This window comes from Semicossyphus pulcher, unplaced genomic scaffold (assembly GCF_022749685.1).
Source record: "Semicossyphus pulcher isolate SPU_LCO1_2020_fin unplaced genomic scaffold, fSemPul1.0.p SCAF_3, whole genome shotgun sequence".
In the NCBI taxonomy this organism is placed as follows: domain Eukaryota; kingdom Metazoa; phylum Chordata; class Actinopteri; order Labriformes; family Labridae; genus Semicossyphus; species Semicossyphus pulcher.
Genome location: NW_027211704.1, coordinates 34136361 through 34150347, shown reverse-complemented (window position 1 = coordinate 34150347; position 13987 = coordinate 34136361). Strand labels below are relative to the sequence as shown.

The following is a 13987-nucleotide window of genomic DNA, read 5'->3' as shown; positions in this document are numbered from 1 at the left end:
TCACCCACTGAATTCATCTGCATTCCTATTTGCCAAAGGCTGTATAAAATAAGTGGCCCCCTGGTAGTGCAGTGGTTAGTGCTGTCGCCTCACAGTTAGAAGGTTCCTGGTTTGAATCCCGGTTCAGACGTAGTGGGCCTTCTGTTTGGAGTCTGCATGTTCTGTCTGTCTGTGTCTGGCAAGATTCACACAAAAATGAGCAATGCCTTAAATAAAGAAAACAACTACAAACAAGTTCTGTTATTTACAAGAAGTGCCAAAATAAAACAAATACAAAAATCTCAGAAACAAGAAACTTGTGCAAGCAGCGGCCACTTAATTACACATCAGGAACAACCCAACTCTGCATGCCTTCTGCTTGTTGTGCCTGCCGTCAGACTCTCCCACCAGCAGCTTCACAGCTAGAAGGTTCCTGGTTCGAGTCCCGGTTCAGACGCATAGTGGGCCTTTCTGTGTGGAGTCTGCATGTTCTCCTCGTGCATGCGTGGGTTCCCTCCGGGTACTCCGGCTTCCTCCCACAGTCCAAAGACATGCTCGTTAGGTTCACTGGTGACTCTGAATGACCCGAGCTGTGAGTGTGAGCGTGAAAGGTTGTCTCTGTGTGTCAGCCCTGTGATTGACAGGTGACCTGTCCATGTGTAACCCCGCCTCTAAGCCAATGACAGCTGGGATATGCTCCAGCCCCCCGTGTGACGCTGAACAGGATAAGCGGCACAGAAAATGGATGGATGTATAAAATATGTGGATATAGCCTCTTGACTTTGAAAGTGAAGCCAGTGCAGATGTGCCATGAACATCACTGTTCCCAAAGGCCAGCAGAGTGAGGTTGTAAGAAGAAGCGATTTATTCCCTCAGTAAACATGTTCCTAATGAGTTTATGGTCTCAGTCTCTAGCGTCAAGTCTTCTTCAACACAGCATGATGTTCATTTAGTGAGCGATGCTCTCATGTAGAGTCACACAGACCAGAAACAGGGGAGGGTTTAGGCGGGGCGAAGGAGGATAGAGGCAATTCTTTCGTCAAAAAATGGTCAGTTCTGGTGACAAAAAAAACAAGATGGCGACGGCGAGGACGACTGCTTTCTCGTGACGGTTCATCCAAGTCCTAACGATACTGGAAAGTGTGTTAGCGGGGAAATGTTCCTAATAATAAATGAAAGATAATAAATAAAAGATAAATACGTCTAAATAAAAGATAAGTTATTAAAACAAAACTAATTATGAGATTTTAACTGTGATAACATTCAGTCAGAGCGTCGGGTGGAAAAGTGATTCATCATTTTTTTTTAAAACGGCAGGGAAAAAGGCGGGAGAAAACTGACCAACATTACCAGTATTTGAAATCTTTTTTCCCTCCTTACTGTCCACACACACACACACACACACACACACACGCACACACACACACACACACACATATTAAGGTTACTGCATATTTCCATGATCTCTCAGGAAGCTGAACCTCCTGCAGGCACCAACACTTGATTTGAGGCGGTGTGGTGACAACCATGCAGGGAGTTCCTTCCTATCATGTTTCAATTAAACCACAGAAACACACACGAGTGACTCACAGCGCCGCCTCACTTCCTGTTATTGTTTAATAACTGATGAAGAAAGTGTAACTCTCCAAACAAACAAAAACATTTCTGCTGTATAAACTGACAATTTAAAAATATTAATGATATAAAGTAGAGGCTGGAAGCAGGAAGGTTCCTGGTTCGAGTCCCGGTTCAGACGTAGCGGGTCTTTCTGTGTGGAGTCTGCATGTTCTCCCCGTGCATGCGTGGGTTCCCTCCGGGTACTCCGGCTTTCTCCCACAGTCCACAGACATGCTCGTTAGGTTCACTGGTGATGTTGAATTGCTCGTAGGTGTGAATGTGAGCGTGAAAGGTTATGAGTCTCTGTGTGTCAGCCCTGTGATTGACAGGTGACCTGTCCAGGTGTAACCCCACCTCTCGCCCAGTGACAGCTGGGATAGGCTCCAGCCCTCTTGCGACCCTGAACAGAATAAGAGGTGTAGATGATGGATGGATGGGTGTAAAGAAAATGCTGAGTAAACGAGGCTCAGTTTGTGAGCCGAATGTGCCGACTCACTGAAGAGCTGGAATCCTGCCCCCCAGTGGACGCAGGGCGCGTTCAGGTGTTTGAGGGGAGAGGAGTTCATGTTCCTCTGGTTGGATTCTTTTAAAAGCTCACTCTGTTCATTTTTTAAGTTGCCTACACACGCTTTGATCAGGGTCACAGTCTCATTGTTGGCTGACCGCCGGGGTCAACCCCGCACACGGGTCTGTATGTGACCGACTGTGTAACTGAGTGAGTGAGTGAGCGAGTGAGTGACTGTGTAACTGAGTGAGTGAGCGAGTGAGTGAGTGAGTGAGTGACTGTGTAACTGAGTGAGTGAGCGAGCGAGTGACTGTGTAACTGAGTGAGTGAGCGAGCGAGTGAGTGAGTGACTGTGTAACTGAGCGAGTGAGTGAGTGAGTGAGTGAGCGAATGAGTGACTGTGTAACTAAGTGAGAGACTGAGTGAGTGACGGTGCTTTCACAGCTCTGGATACCTTGTTCAGGGAGTGGGCGGGGCTGCTCCTCCGCTGTCCTCACCTGCTTTCAAACACGTGGTCGTCGGCCTCATGAGGACAGTCCTTGTAACTCATTGCCCACTAAAGCACACACTGACCTGATGCGGTCAGCCACATGCTTGGTTTGGACCTAGTCTTGTTTGTATGTGGAGAACTGTCTTCATAAAGAGCAGTTTTAGGGCCCGATCAGACATAATGCGTTTTGCAGGCTGTAAGACACGAGGCACACTGCACTGCCTCTCCTGTTGAAGCTTACTGTAAAAAAAACACCAAAAACCGAGCAGCTTGCTGCGTCTTGTTTTTTTCTTTACTGTTTAACAACAGTGAACCAACAGGCAACCACCGACTCATTAGCTGTCATTAACTTACCGTTACTTTGTGAACTGACAGAAGGCCCGCCTCTCCTTTCATCCGATTGGACAATGAGAAAAAACTTTGTTTTGAAGTGAAGTTTTTTTCCACTCTAAGCACTCAGAGGGTTTCCTCAAAAACACGAGGCCAAACCAGCTCGCAAAAAGCCAAAAGTGCCTCTGACTGAAAACAAGTACCAAAAAGCCGCCCCAGCTGCTGAAGCGCGCTCTGTCTGATCGGCCCAAGTGATTTCCCCTGCAGACGTAAACACCGATAATGTGTGACAGACAGACTCGGTGCATTTTTGAGGCTGCTGAGGAACACTTCTGCTGCAGCTGTGTCTCTTATCTCGACTGTGCCGCAGAGGAACACTGAAACTACAGGACAATAAGACTCCAAAAAAAGAACCAGTTTGTTGTTTAAACATTACAATTATTTAATTACATCAAATATGAAAAACATGTCCAAGTTTCTGATGTTACGACTGAAAGAAAACAAAAGCAGTTATGCTTCATTCATGGTGTGTTGGAAAGTCGTTGGTTGATTTGCTCCCTTTTGTAAAAGCAGTGTAGTGGCTGATGAATTCTGAGTTAACACACGCCTGTTTATGTTTCTGACAACAAACTTCTCATCAATACTTTATCATCCATCATTTATTTATTTATCATGGTTAGCACGTTATGAGATCTTTCATTAGCGCTGATTTGTCTCACTGTTAGGACATGGCTTTTGCATTAGATACAGAACATACTGAATAATCAATGACTTAATGAAGCTGGTTATAGTTGAACAGGGATGGGGGGGGGGGGGGGGGGTTAGGTTGGTTTAACCTGAAAATAAAACAAGAGTTTAAAGGAAAACTGGGGCTGCTGCGATCATCCACTGAGTTTGGTTCTCCGATGGTGGAGCTGGAATGTTTCAGGAGCAAAGCATCATGGGAGACGGATGGAGGGCAGGTGTAAAGCTTTGTATTAAATTATGTTTGAGCAGCGTTACTGTACACGTGGACACTGATAGTAACAAGAAACAGTGGAGTGCATCTAAAGAAAGAAATCATGTTTCCATTGAGGAGATTCTCCATCTTTGAACTGTGAAGGTTTCGTTTTCTTCTGATATCATTTGGGAAAATGAATCCTGGACAAACTGCACAGCAGGCTTAACACGTGTCCGACAGCTGGACTCACGGTAACTCAGACTGTTGTTACCAAACAGAACCAAGACACAGGACAGAAGTAGCTCGATCAGTGTGGATGATGTGCTGCTGGGTCAAATGTCCGGCGTGTTTATTAACGCTTATTTCATCATCTTTGCAGATCAGGGTCATCATTAAGGAGTCAGGGGTCTTTTCTGTGTGTGTGTGTGTGTGTGTGTGTGTGTGTGTGTGTGTGTGTGTGTGTGTGTGTGTGTGTGTGTGCGTGTGTGTGTCACTGCTCGCTCTGCTGTGTGTCTGTGATGGAGGAGACGGCTCCCTGTCCCTTGCTGACGTCGCTGATACACGCCCACTGACCGTCCATCGACTCCTTCCACAGCGTCACCTGCACGACAATCACACAAACGAAGAACGTGCGTCTCAGACATCAAGAGTTTCATTTTACTCGAGAAAATAAAAACATAGTATAATATTACTGTCTGTATTACTGTGAATGAGACCACATTGAATTTTCTGGCTCTAATTTTGAAAAATAAACAATAAACATCAGGAAATCAAATATGCAGGTGTAACTGACGGATATGAGAAGTGTCCTCTCTACCTTGTTGTCTCCTCCTGAAACAGCCAGGATGTTTCCGGTGATGGACCAGCTCACGTGCCAAACAACGTCGTTGAACTTGTGGAGCAGTTTGGCCGTCCAGGTGTTGCCCGCGGGGTCGTCACACGTCCAGATGTACACACGGCCGTCCTAAAGAAGGGGCAAAAGAAACACAGTCGGTTTGTATTCATCAAAGATTTTATGTAGCTGCCAATAAAACTTTATCTACTCTGATTTTTAAATCTAAATGACATCACTGTCTTAGTGTTATTCTGTGATTGAAGGCAGTGAGTGAGCTAACGTTAGCACGAGAGAGGCTTGCAGCCCTGGAAGGGCTTTTTAACGTGAAACTAATTCATTCAGTGTTTTCACTGGTTTTGATCACCAGGTCTGTTTTTTTGCTCCAAAATCTTGTAACCAATGAACACTGAAGGGATCCAAACCTAAAAACAAGCTGAGCTCCTATAAACAAGCTAGCAGCATTTAAGTATTTAAACGAGCAGACTGACATCCTCCGAGCTTTGCAGAGCCACAGGTTTTTAGTGTGCACCTGCTTCATTTTATCTTTTACTGGTTCTTGCGTTTGAGAGGAGGAGATCTCTGTGGATATTTTGCTTTCAGTAAAAACCTCTTGAACGCTGAAAGGTACTTAGACTCAGTTTGTTTTCAGGCTGCCGTGGCTTTGCTCCTGCATCGCTCTGCGTACAATGATGCAGATTCTTCAGACACAATGAGTCGACTCCACAGATGATTTGGATCGCTGACTTTCAGGGGGCAGCCTTTTGTGGGAAATAAGTGAACTGTATGTGATCTCTGGCTCCACCTTGTGGTTCGGATTGATGCCTGAGTATGAAACGCTTAATTTAGTTTTTCTAAATAAGCTGCTGAATTAAACATGGAGGCCACTGAAGTCAGTGTTTACAGTCTCATCTTCAACTTTAAGAGCAGTGGAGGCTCGCAAACACGAGAACAGACGACAACCAGGACGAGGAGAGAGGGAGACAAATGTTATGACTGACGTGGAGTCAAAGGAAGGAGTGGTGGGATCATGACGTGAACAGCTTCTCAGAAACAGATCTCATTCAGGAAGTTAAAACAGACTTTAAACGTCATCTGTCAGCTTCAGCAGAATTTAAAGACAGATTTGTGCTCTTCACACTGTCCGAGTCACATATGAGCAAATATGATTTTTACAGCTTTGTGTCCAAAAAGTCAAATCCTTGATCCATTATATTCTTTAAAATCTCACCTGTGAGCAGCTGGCGATGGTGCTGGTGGGCAGACCAATAGAAGGAGCCCAGCCAACGTCTCTCACCCAATCGCTGTGAGCCTCCAGCTTCTGGTCCTCCTTCCACTGACCGTCCTCCTCTCTGGAGACGGGAAAAGACAGTTTAGCCATAAAACTACGCAGAAGAACAACAAATGTCTTTTGAAGTCTGTTTAAAAAAACCTACTTCCAGAGTTTGACCAGGTTGTCGCAGCCGCCGGAGACGAAGCGTTTGACGTAGTTTGGCTTCTGTCCTGACGGCTGATCGATCAGACTGCCTGGAACTACAGCAGGAGCCCAACTCACTGCGTTACAGCCGATCTGAAGGAACAACACAAATAAATAAACGGAGACTCATCTGAAAGAGCACCAGCACAGCCACAGGTAACAATTACACAGACAAAGGAAGAACAGAACGCAGAGCAGATTAAAGAAAAGATTTTAAACATTCTAAACATTTATTCTGACGAAATGTAAACTTTAAAACAACAGTTCGGGGGCGTTGCTCTAACTCACAGTGTGTGCGTTGCTGATCTTCTTGACGTCCCACTGCTGATCTCCAGTAAATGTGAGAAGAGAAATGGCCCCATCAGAGCTGCCGCAGGCCAGGATCAGACCGAAGTCATAGGGACCCCAGCAGACAGAGTTCACTGAAAATCAACAGTTCACTAAAATTACAAACAAGACCAAACTCTGAAGAGGAACTAACACACTGCGTTCTTTATATCAGCAGTGTAAGGCTTCACTGACCTTATCCTACACGAGATCTATCAGGGAGGAGAAGCAGAAGAAACACACACAGCTACCCACCTGACGATTCGTGTCCCGTGTATTCATACATCTTGTCCCAGGCTCCGTTCTCCTCCTTCCAGATGATGACTTTACGGTCGTAGGAACAGGAAGCCAGAATGTTGCCGAACATCGGATGAGCCCACGCTACCTGCCACACGGGACCCTCGTGGCTGCACAAATACACAGACTCAGATTTAGTTTAGATCTAATTACATAATACAGATATGTCTATTATAGAAGGACAAGCTCAAACGTGTAATCTGTGCGACAGCTCAAATTAAAGACCAATGACAAAGACAAATATATTTAATGTCTTCTTTTTATAATGATGATAGACATGAAGACAAACTCATTACAAAGAAACATAATGTACCACTACTTTTAGTGTGGCTGCAGTTAACCTGTGCCATGAGCATCATTTCATTTTATTGCATTTCATTCATGTATGTGAAGCTTTAGCTCCATGGTTTGGTTGGATAACAGTATCTTACCCCCTGAGGTCTGCCACGAGTATCTGCCCTCCGTTTCTGACATCAAAGATCTTTACGGTGCGGTCAGAGGAGCAGGTGGCGAGTCGGGTGCCGTAGTAGTCCATCTGGGCATCGTGCTGCAATAAAGAACATCAAGACACGACATGAGGAACGAGTATCCCCCTCTACCTTCCACCTCTGCATAGTTTCACTGAGTCCTACACCCTCAAGTAAAGTAAGATGGACTGTTAGAAAAGAGGTTGCACGTACAAATGCACAATTTGAACAGAAGTGACAGGACATAAATACATTTAAAACTGGTTAACCAAGTCTGTGACACCATATCACCACACCGAAGCGTATCGGCTAATATACTCATGCATAGCAAATCTGATTTGCTCTTAATCTAAAAACTTTATTTCAGGGGGAAAACTAGTGTTGTGTATTAATTACATTTTAAATAGATGTTTGATAGTTTTCTTCAGGTTTTATAGCAAAATGAGCTGTGATGGGTTTATGTACAATACGTTTTCCAAAGAGCATAATCAGTCCGATTACTTTAATTCATAGTTTGTACAGTATGTTATAAACCAACAGCTACATCAGACAGTCTTCTGGTGCCCTGTGTTGATACGGAACTTTCTCAGATTGGTTTCTAAATTCCAGCTTTTATTCTGAAAGCCAAACTAGCGTAATTATATTGAAAGACATTTGACGTTCTGTATTAATATTGACATGACAAGCAGTCAGCTGTCACTGCTAATGTAATGTCGACTCTTACTTTCATCTGAACTCAACCCCGACCCAGACTGACAATCCTATAAAATGTATTAAGTAAACAGATAAATGTCATCTTTTGTGCTCACTAGTAAAGGCACATGAACATTTGTGCTAGCTGCAACTGTTATTTTGCATAAATCCTGTCTCTTTAGCAAATGCTAACGTTAGCTTCATCTATTAGCCAGCGTTAGGGCTGAATGTAAAGAGGAAACACTTACAATCATGTCCTCGTGAGAGGTGTCCACCGTGTTGATGACAGAAACCTGAAATTGTCAAACAAATCATCAGAATTAAAATGGCACAGAAATACAGATACACTATGTTGCTTAAGGGATTAGCTCTCTGCCATTAGCCAGTCTGCTAATAAGCTAGCTGCTATGGCACGTCAGCAGCTAACGGTCAACGTTTAACAACACAAATGTTAGCAGGAAGCTAAAACTACAGCGTTTAGGAAAAGTTTAAACACTCACCATGACTACAGATCGACCAGAAACAATCTAGAAAAGTAATCCTTGTTACTGAATGAATAAACCAGATTCACCAACTATTCCGACGTGGCAACAAGTACAGAAGCCGCTTCCCACCCACAGGGTCCAGCGACTAATTCTACCGGCGGAAACGACAAACAGTAGCAAAGGTTCCACACAACGAAAATTAAATTCGATTAAATAAAAAATAAAATAAAATAAAGAAATAGAGCCTTGTGAATGTTAAATAATAATAATAAAAAGACAAATATATAGTAACTATTCGAGGAAGAAATTAACTTTAAACCAAGATGAAGACAGTTACTCCAAAATGTCACGCTGTCAAGAGAAGGACTAACGGTTGTCACGGGTTTCTAACCAAACCGTGGGCGGTTTATGCTAAATGAACGACTAAATAGAATATTTAATGGCTTTAAACTTCAGAACAAGAACTACTAAGTGGCAAGACTCCGTGTGTCCACAAAGTGGCGCCATTATCCCGAAACACTTTCTCCTGACATCTATTTTTATCTGAACCCACCAAGTGTCAAGTTCCCCCGGTTAGCTATCCCGTGTCTCTTCTCTCTGTCCCCTCCAGCCTCGCCATGTTGTTGGTTTAAATCTGTCGATCCACGTTTATGATTTTGTCGTAGAAAAACATTCAAAGCGCCGGTGACAGCTGTCAAAGTTTCAAGATGTCGAATGTGTCTTACCACATCTCCAACCTGTTGGAGAAAATGACATCAACAGACAAAGACTTTAGGTAAGACAGAGTGAAGTTCAGTGAGCAGTCCCTGTAGTCTGACAGTGAGATGACACTTTTTGACTCTGACTCATTATGTGAGTGTCATTAAACCCATGACACATTGTGTTCCTTTTTCAAAACAATGTTTGACTTTTAGATTTTATTTAACTAGAGAAACTAGTACAATAACCTTGTGTACTTTTAGCCAATTAAGTAGAGAGGTTGTTTCTGTGTTTGATGACTTTTAGGTAAATTAACAGGTAAACTACTGGAATTCTACAACAATCAATATAAAGTCTAAGAATAAGAAACCACCTGTCTTTCTTTTCCATTTGCTCTCATTTGAAGTCCACAATTCATTAAATGTTGTTTGTACGTCATTGCCTCTTGACTCTCTATGTTACATTTCATTTCCCCATTTCGTCCTTCTCTGTATCCCCCTCGGTGTGTGTGTGTGTGTGTGCAGGTTCATGGCCACCAATGACCTGATGCTGGAGCTGCAGAAGGACAGCATCAAGCTGGACGAGGACAGCGAGAGGAAGGTGGTGACCATGCTGCTCAAACTGCTGGAGGACAAGAACGGGGAGGTGCAGAACCTGGCTGTGAAATGGTAAAAACACACACACACACACACACACACACACCCCCTAACTAACATTTATTCATTAATTTATTCCTTTAATTTTAAGCTTCCCACCAGAGGACTGTGCTTACCTTTAGCCACACAGGACTTGTCATATTTTTATGTAATGAATCTTTCTGTAACAAAGTTTAAGAACAAGACGATCGAAACATATTTTGCTGATGCATGAAAATCAACCTTTGCTGCAGCTTTTGGCTTCAGGTGCTTCACAATCAATATATTAAATCAGTAACTTACTATTATTGATGTTTATATATTTAGAGGTAGAGACTCTTTAAAAGGATTCATTATATATCTCAATTAAGTGAACATCACACTATGTTATGTAGCAAAAACTCAAGACAGACAGAAAACAGCTGAATTTACTCTTAAAAATCTTTTATATTGTGCAGGAAGCTGCTTCACTTCTCTGTGATGACTTCATTGTGAGTTTGGTGTTGCACTAAACGTTTTACTCTGTGGGTGTGTTTGATTTTCAGCCTGGCTCCTCTGGTGAGCAAAGTGAAGGAGCCTCAGGTGGAGACGATGGTGGACACGCTGTGTTCAAACATGATGTCGGACAAAGAGCCGCTGAGGGACATTTCCAGTATGGGACTGAAGACGGTGATCGCAGAGCTGCCGCTGTCTGCGTCAGGTAAAGATAGTGTCAGCTTTCACTTTGTTTCAGATGTTAGGGGGACCTGACTAAGGTATGGGATCGGTGCATTGACTGGTGACTCTTGTGTAACTTACTTAATGTGAAACTGTTGTTTCTGAGTCCAGGCAGCTGCTGCTTTTTATATATTCCTCTGTATTCTTGTGGGTTGCCAGGTTTGACGCTGACAGTCAGTGTGTGTAAGAAGATTACCTCCCAGCTGATCGGAGCCATGGGGAAACAGGAAGACGTGTCCGTTCAGCTGGAGGCCCTGGACATCCTGACAGACATGTTGGGAAGGTAAAAACAAAAACATCACAAAACTTAAATGTCACTGAAATATTCCCGTCACCGTTTGATGGACGGCGTTTTTCTACAGACATTCGTGGTCTGGTTGGTGGATCCTCTGAGTTATCCTCCAACACCAGCTGCTTTACAGTTTTCATTCACAGTGAAATATCTATAACAACTCTCGTCTTGAATGTTCCTACATGTACTGAAGGAAATATTCAAGCATCATTTTGAGGTTCACATTTCAGGTTTGGATTGAACTGTATCAACATCTATTGGATGGATTGGCATTACATATTCCTCAGATATTCATACTTTTCTCGAGATGATTTGTTCTTCGGTGGCGTTCTGACTTTTCAAAATTTTAAATGTGTCCAACCTTTTGTTTTTATGTCCACAAACCATAGACTGTATAAATAATGGACGTAGTCTCAGTGACGACACCCATTGGTTTCTGAAGCAGCGTTTTGAAGCCCTAATCGCGCCGCAGCTGGGGGTCGCCATATTGGAAATGCCAGAGCCGGCTAATCTCTAAATTGCTCGTAGGTGTGTGTGTGAGCATGAAAGGTCCTCTGTCTCTCTATGTGTCAGCCCTGTGATTGACAGGCGACAAATCCAGGTGTAACCCTGCCTTTTCTCCGATGACAGCTGGGATAGGCTCCAGCCCGCCCGTGTGACGCTGAACAGGATAAGCGGTGTAGATGATGGATGGATTTAAAGCAGAAAACAATGCTTGGGGTGATTTATTAATGGTGTCATCATAAGTTTGTCCTGCAGAGGGCGCTCTGACTCCATAGCTTACAATCCTCTCAGCACTGTCTGCAGCACATGTAGCAGAGCATCACAGCTGAGCAGAGGATGGTGAGCAACAGAATGAGTTGACGATGCATAATAAAAATAATGTCCTTTAATTTAATCCTTTGTATTACAAAGCGGTCTTTTGCAGAGTCGTATCTGCACAATCCACAAAGAACAGATTTATTCTGATTCCAGTTTGAGGAAATTCTCTATCGGCCGCCATACTGGTAACGTTCCCGTCTCAAATCAGTGTCAGTCTGGCTGTAAAACATGCTAAACAATGCACTTGCTAAACACCAGCATGTTAGCACTGTTGCTGTGAGCGTCATATGTGTAGCATTCTGATATTAGCATTTAGCTCAAACCATCCCTGTTCACCTGTTCAGCCTCGGTGCCGAATGATCCAATTAACTGTAGAGACACTTTAAAGGTTGATGAAATATTCGGTGCTGAGAGATGTTGTGATGTCTGCTCTTATTCGTCCTCCAGGCTGAGCGGAGCTCTGGTCAGCTTTCACAGCTCTCTGCTCTCCAGCCTGCTGCCTCAGGTACGACACAGACCAAAGACCAGTGTGAATGCTTTATTTAGTCCCTTCTCTACTCGCTGTAGCAGAAACAACAGTCGTATCAGTAGTTGTTTTTTGCACTTTGAAGTTAACCAGCTCCAGGATGGCGGTCAGGAAGCGCTCCATCCTGGCCCTCGGTCAGCTGGTCCCCTGCTGTAGCCCCGCCCTCTTCTCCCAGCTGACTGAACACCTGGTGACAGAGTTATCCAAGGCTCCGCCCACTTCGATGACGAGGACATACATCCAGTGCCTCGCTACCATCAGCCGTCAGGGCGGCCATCGAGTCGGTGAGATGTGATGCTGTGGTCACGTGATGCAGCTTTTCAAAGTCAGGGCAGATTTAGATAAAAACGTGTGTGTGTGTGTGTGTGTGTGTGCGTGTGTGTGTGTGTGTGTGTGTGTGTGGTGCAGGTGAGCATCTAGAGAAGCTGATCCCCATGGTGGTAAAGTTCATCCGTGTGGAGGACGACGAGCTGAGAGAGTATTGTTTCCAGGCCTTTGAAGCTTTTATACGCAGGTACACACACACACACACACACACACACACACACACACACACACACTTTTATTTATCGTGCCCTTTGATTGACAGGTGTCCTTTGATTGACAGGTGTCCAAAAGAGATGTCTCCCCATGTTGGCACGATAACAGAGCTCTGTCTGAAGTTCATGACCTTTGACCCCAACTACAACTATGATGACGAGGAGGAGGAGCAGGAGGACAGCATGGACATCGAGGACGGCCTTGATGAAGGTTTGTTTTAAATGTTATTGGTTAGTTATTGTGTTTCATGTTCTTTGTAAGTACATGAAGGAACACTTGGAGACACTTTGACCACGTTAAACAGATCTCACATCAGCGGTGACGACAAGTGCAGCATGAGTTCCTCAGCAGGAGAGCTCGAGCATTTCTACGTCACACGCTCTCATTTAAATAAATATGGCTCTTTATACAGTCAGTCAAAACTCTGTTAACTGTCTCCTCGCCCATAACATCCTCTCACTCATACCTTGGGATGCCATTTTAGCTGTTTGTAGCCGAGTTTTATTGCTAGTTTGTAAAATAAGTCCTCCACGCGCTGATCGCTGGCTCGAGTCCCGCTCTGCCGATCATCTGGTGCATGTCACTCACTGCTCCCTGCATTTTCTCTCTCTCTTCAGCTGTCCAATAAATGAAGGCAAAGAGATCCAAACTGAAACAGCCTTTAGCTCTTCTGCATCGTCGTCAGTTAAGTCAGGGAACCACTGAAACAATATTTGGTGACTTATTCTATCATGTGTCTTGTTTCATCTGTCAATAAGATCGTCATCCACGATCGATTATCGCTCTCCCCAAACGCGGTGCAGCGTCTCCACACATGCTCGTCACAGAAACACACACACACACACACACACACACACACACACACACACACACACACAGAGGGCCTTTCCCAAACCGGACCCTCCTCACCCACACTCTGTGAGAGAGTTCTGTCTGACGTCACACTCACGGAGCACCCTTCGTTTAGGTGAAGGGATTACATTCAGCACCGAGCTTTGAGATGAACTCGCCTCACTCCGGTAGAGACAGGAAGTTTGTGTCACCATGGTTTCATGTCACACAGAAAATAAAAGCTACATAAATACCAGTGAGGCAGAGTCACTGAAATCCCTTCACATCATGAGGAAAGTAAACTTTGAGCTTCCTCTGTGACGTTTCTTATCTGTAGATATATATTTAATCTGATGTTAATGACCTGCTGAGTTTTTACAGCCTCTAATATGAAACACTTTAAACTTTTCACTTGTATCGTTTCTAGAAAACAAGTTTATCAGATCCTGAATATAACGTTAACTTTAAGACGTGTAGGGAGAGGCT

At 44.0% G+C, this 13987-nt stretch overlaps 2 protein-coding genes across 2 annotated transcripts in view; one reads left to right on the top strand and one right to left on the bottom strand.

Moving 5' to 3' along the window:
* Positions 1–3350: 3350 nt before the first annotated feature.
* sec13 (SEC13 homolog, nuclear pore and COPII coat complex component) lies at positions 3351–8564 on the bottom strand. The gene is made up of 9 exons (XM_069678074.1): positions 8455–8564; positions 8203–8247; positions 7226–7341; positions 6753–6904; positions 6459–6592; positions 6130–6263; positions 5925–6045; positions 4679–4825; positions 3351–4462 (listed from the first exon to the last, which is right to left on the bottom strand). Exons 1-9 carry the CDS (start codon positions 8455–8457, stop codon positions 4352–4354), a joined length of 963 nt encoding a protein of 320 aa, XP_069534175.1. The 5' UTR covers positions 8458–8564; the 3' UTR covers positions 3351–4351.
* Positions 8565–9146: 582 nt separating this feature from the next.
* Positions 9147–13987, top strand: part of cand2 (cullin-associated and neddylation-dissociated 2 (putative)) — a 31212-nt gene continuing 26371 nt past the window's right edge. Inside the window, exons 1-8 of the mRNA XM_069678298.1 lie at positions 9147–9214; positions 9663–9806; positions 10319–10473; positions 10650–10773; positions 12052–12109; positions 12216–12414; positions 12539–12644; positions 12738–12880. Of these exons, the coding sequence (XP_069534399.1) occupies positions 9147–9214; positions 9663–9806; positions 10319–10473; positions 10650–10773; positions 12052–12109; positions 12216–12414; positions 12539–12644; positions 12738–12880 (997 nt within the window). The remainder of the gene's footprint in view (positions 9215–9662; positions 9807–10318; positions 10474–10649; positions 10774–12051; positions 12110–12215; positions 12415–12538; positions 12645–12737; positions 12881–13987) is intronic.

Excerpts from the sequence above, each read along its gene's own strand:
- sec13 (XM_069678074.1), bottom strand. Across the intron at positions 6,593-6,752 it reads CACGGGACACGAATCGTCAG|TGAACTCTGTCTGCTGGGGT; the intron begins GTGGGTAGCTGT and ends GTTGATTTTCAG. Across the intron at positions 6,264-6,458 it reads AGATCAGCAACGCACACACT|ATCGGCTGTAACGCAGTGAG; the intron begins GTGAGTTAGAGC and ends TTGTTCCTTCAG.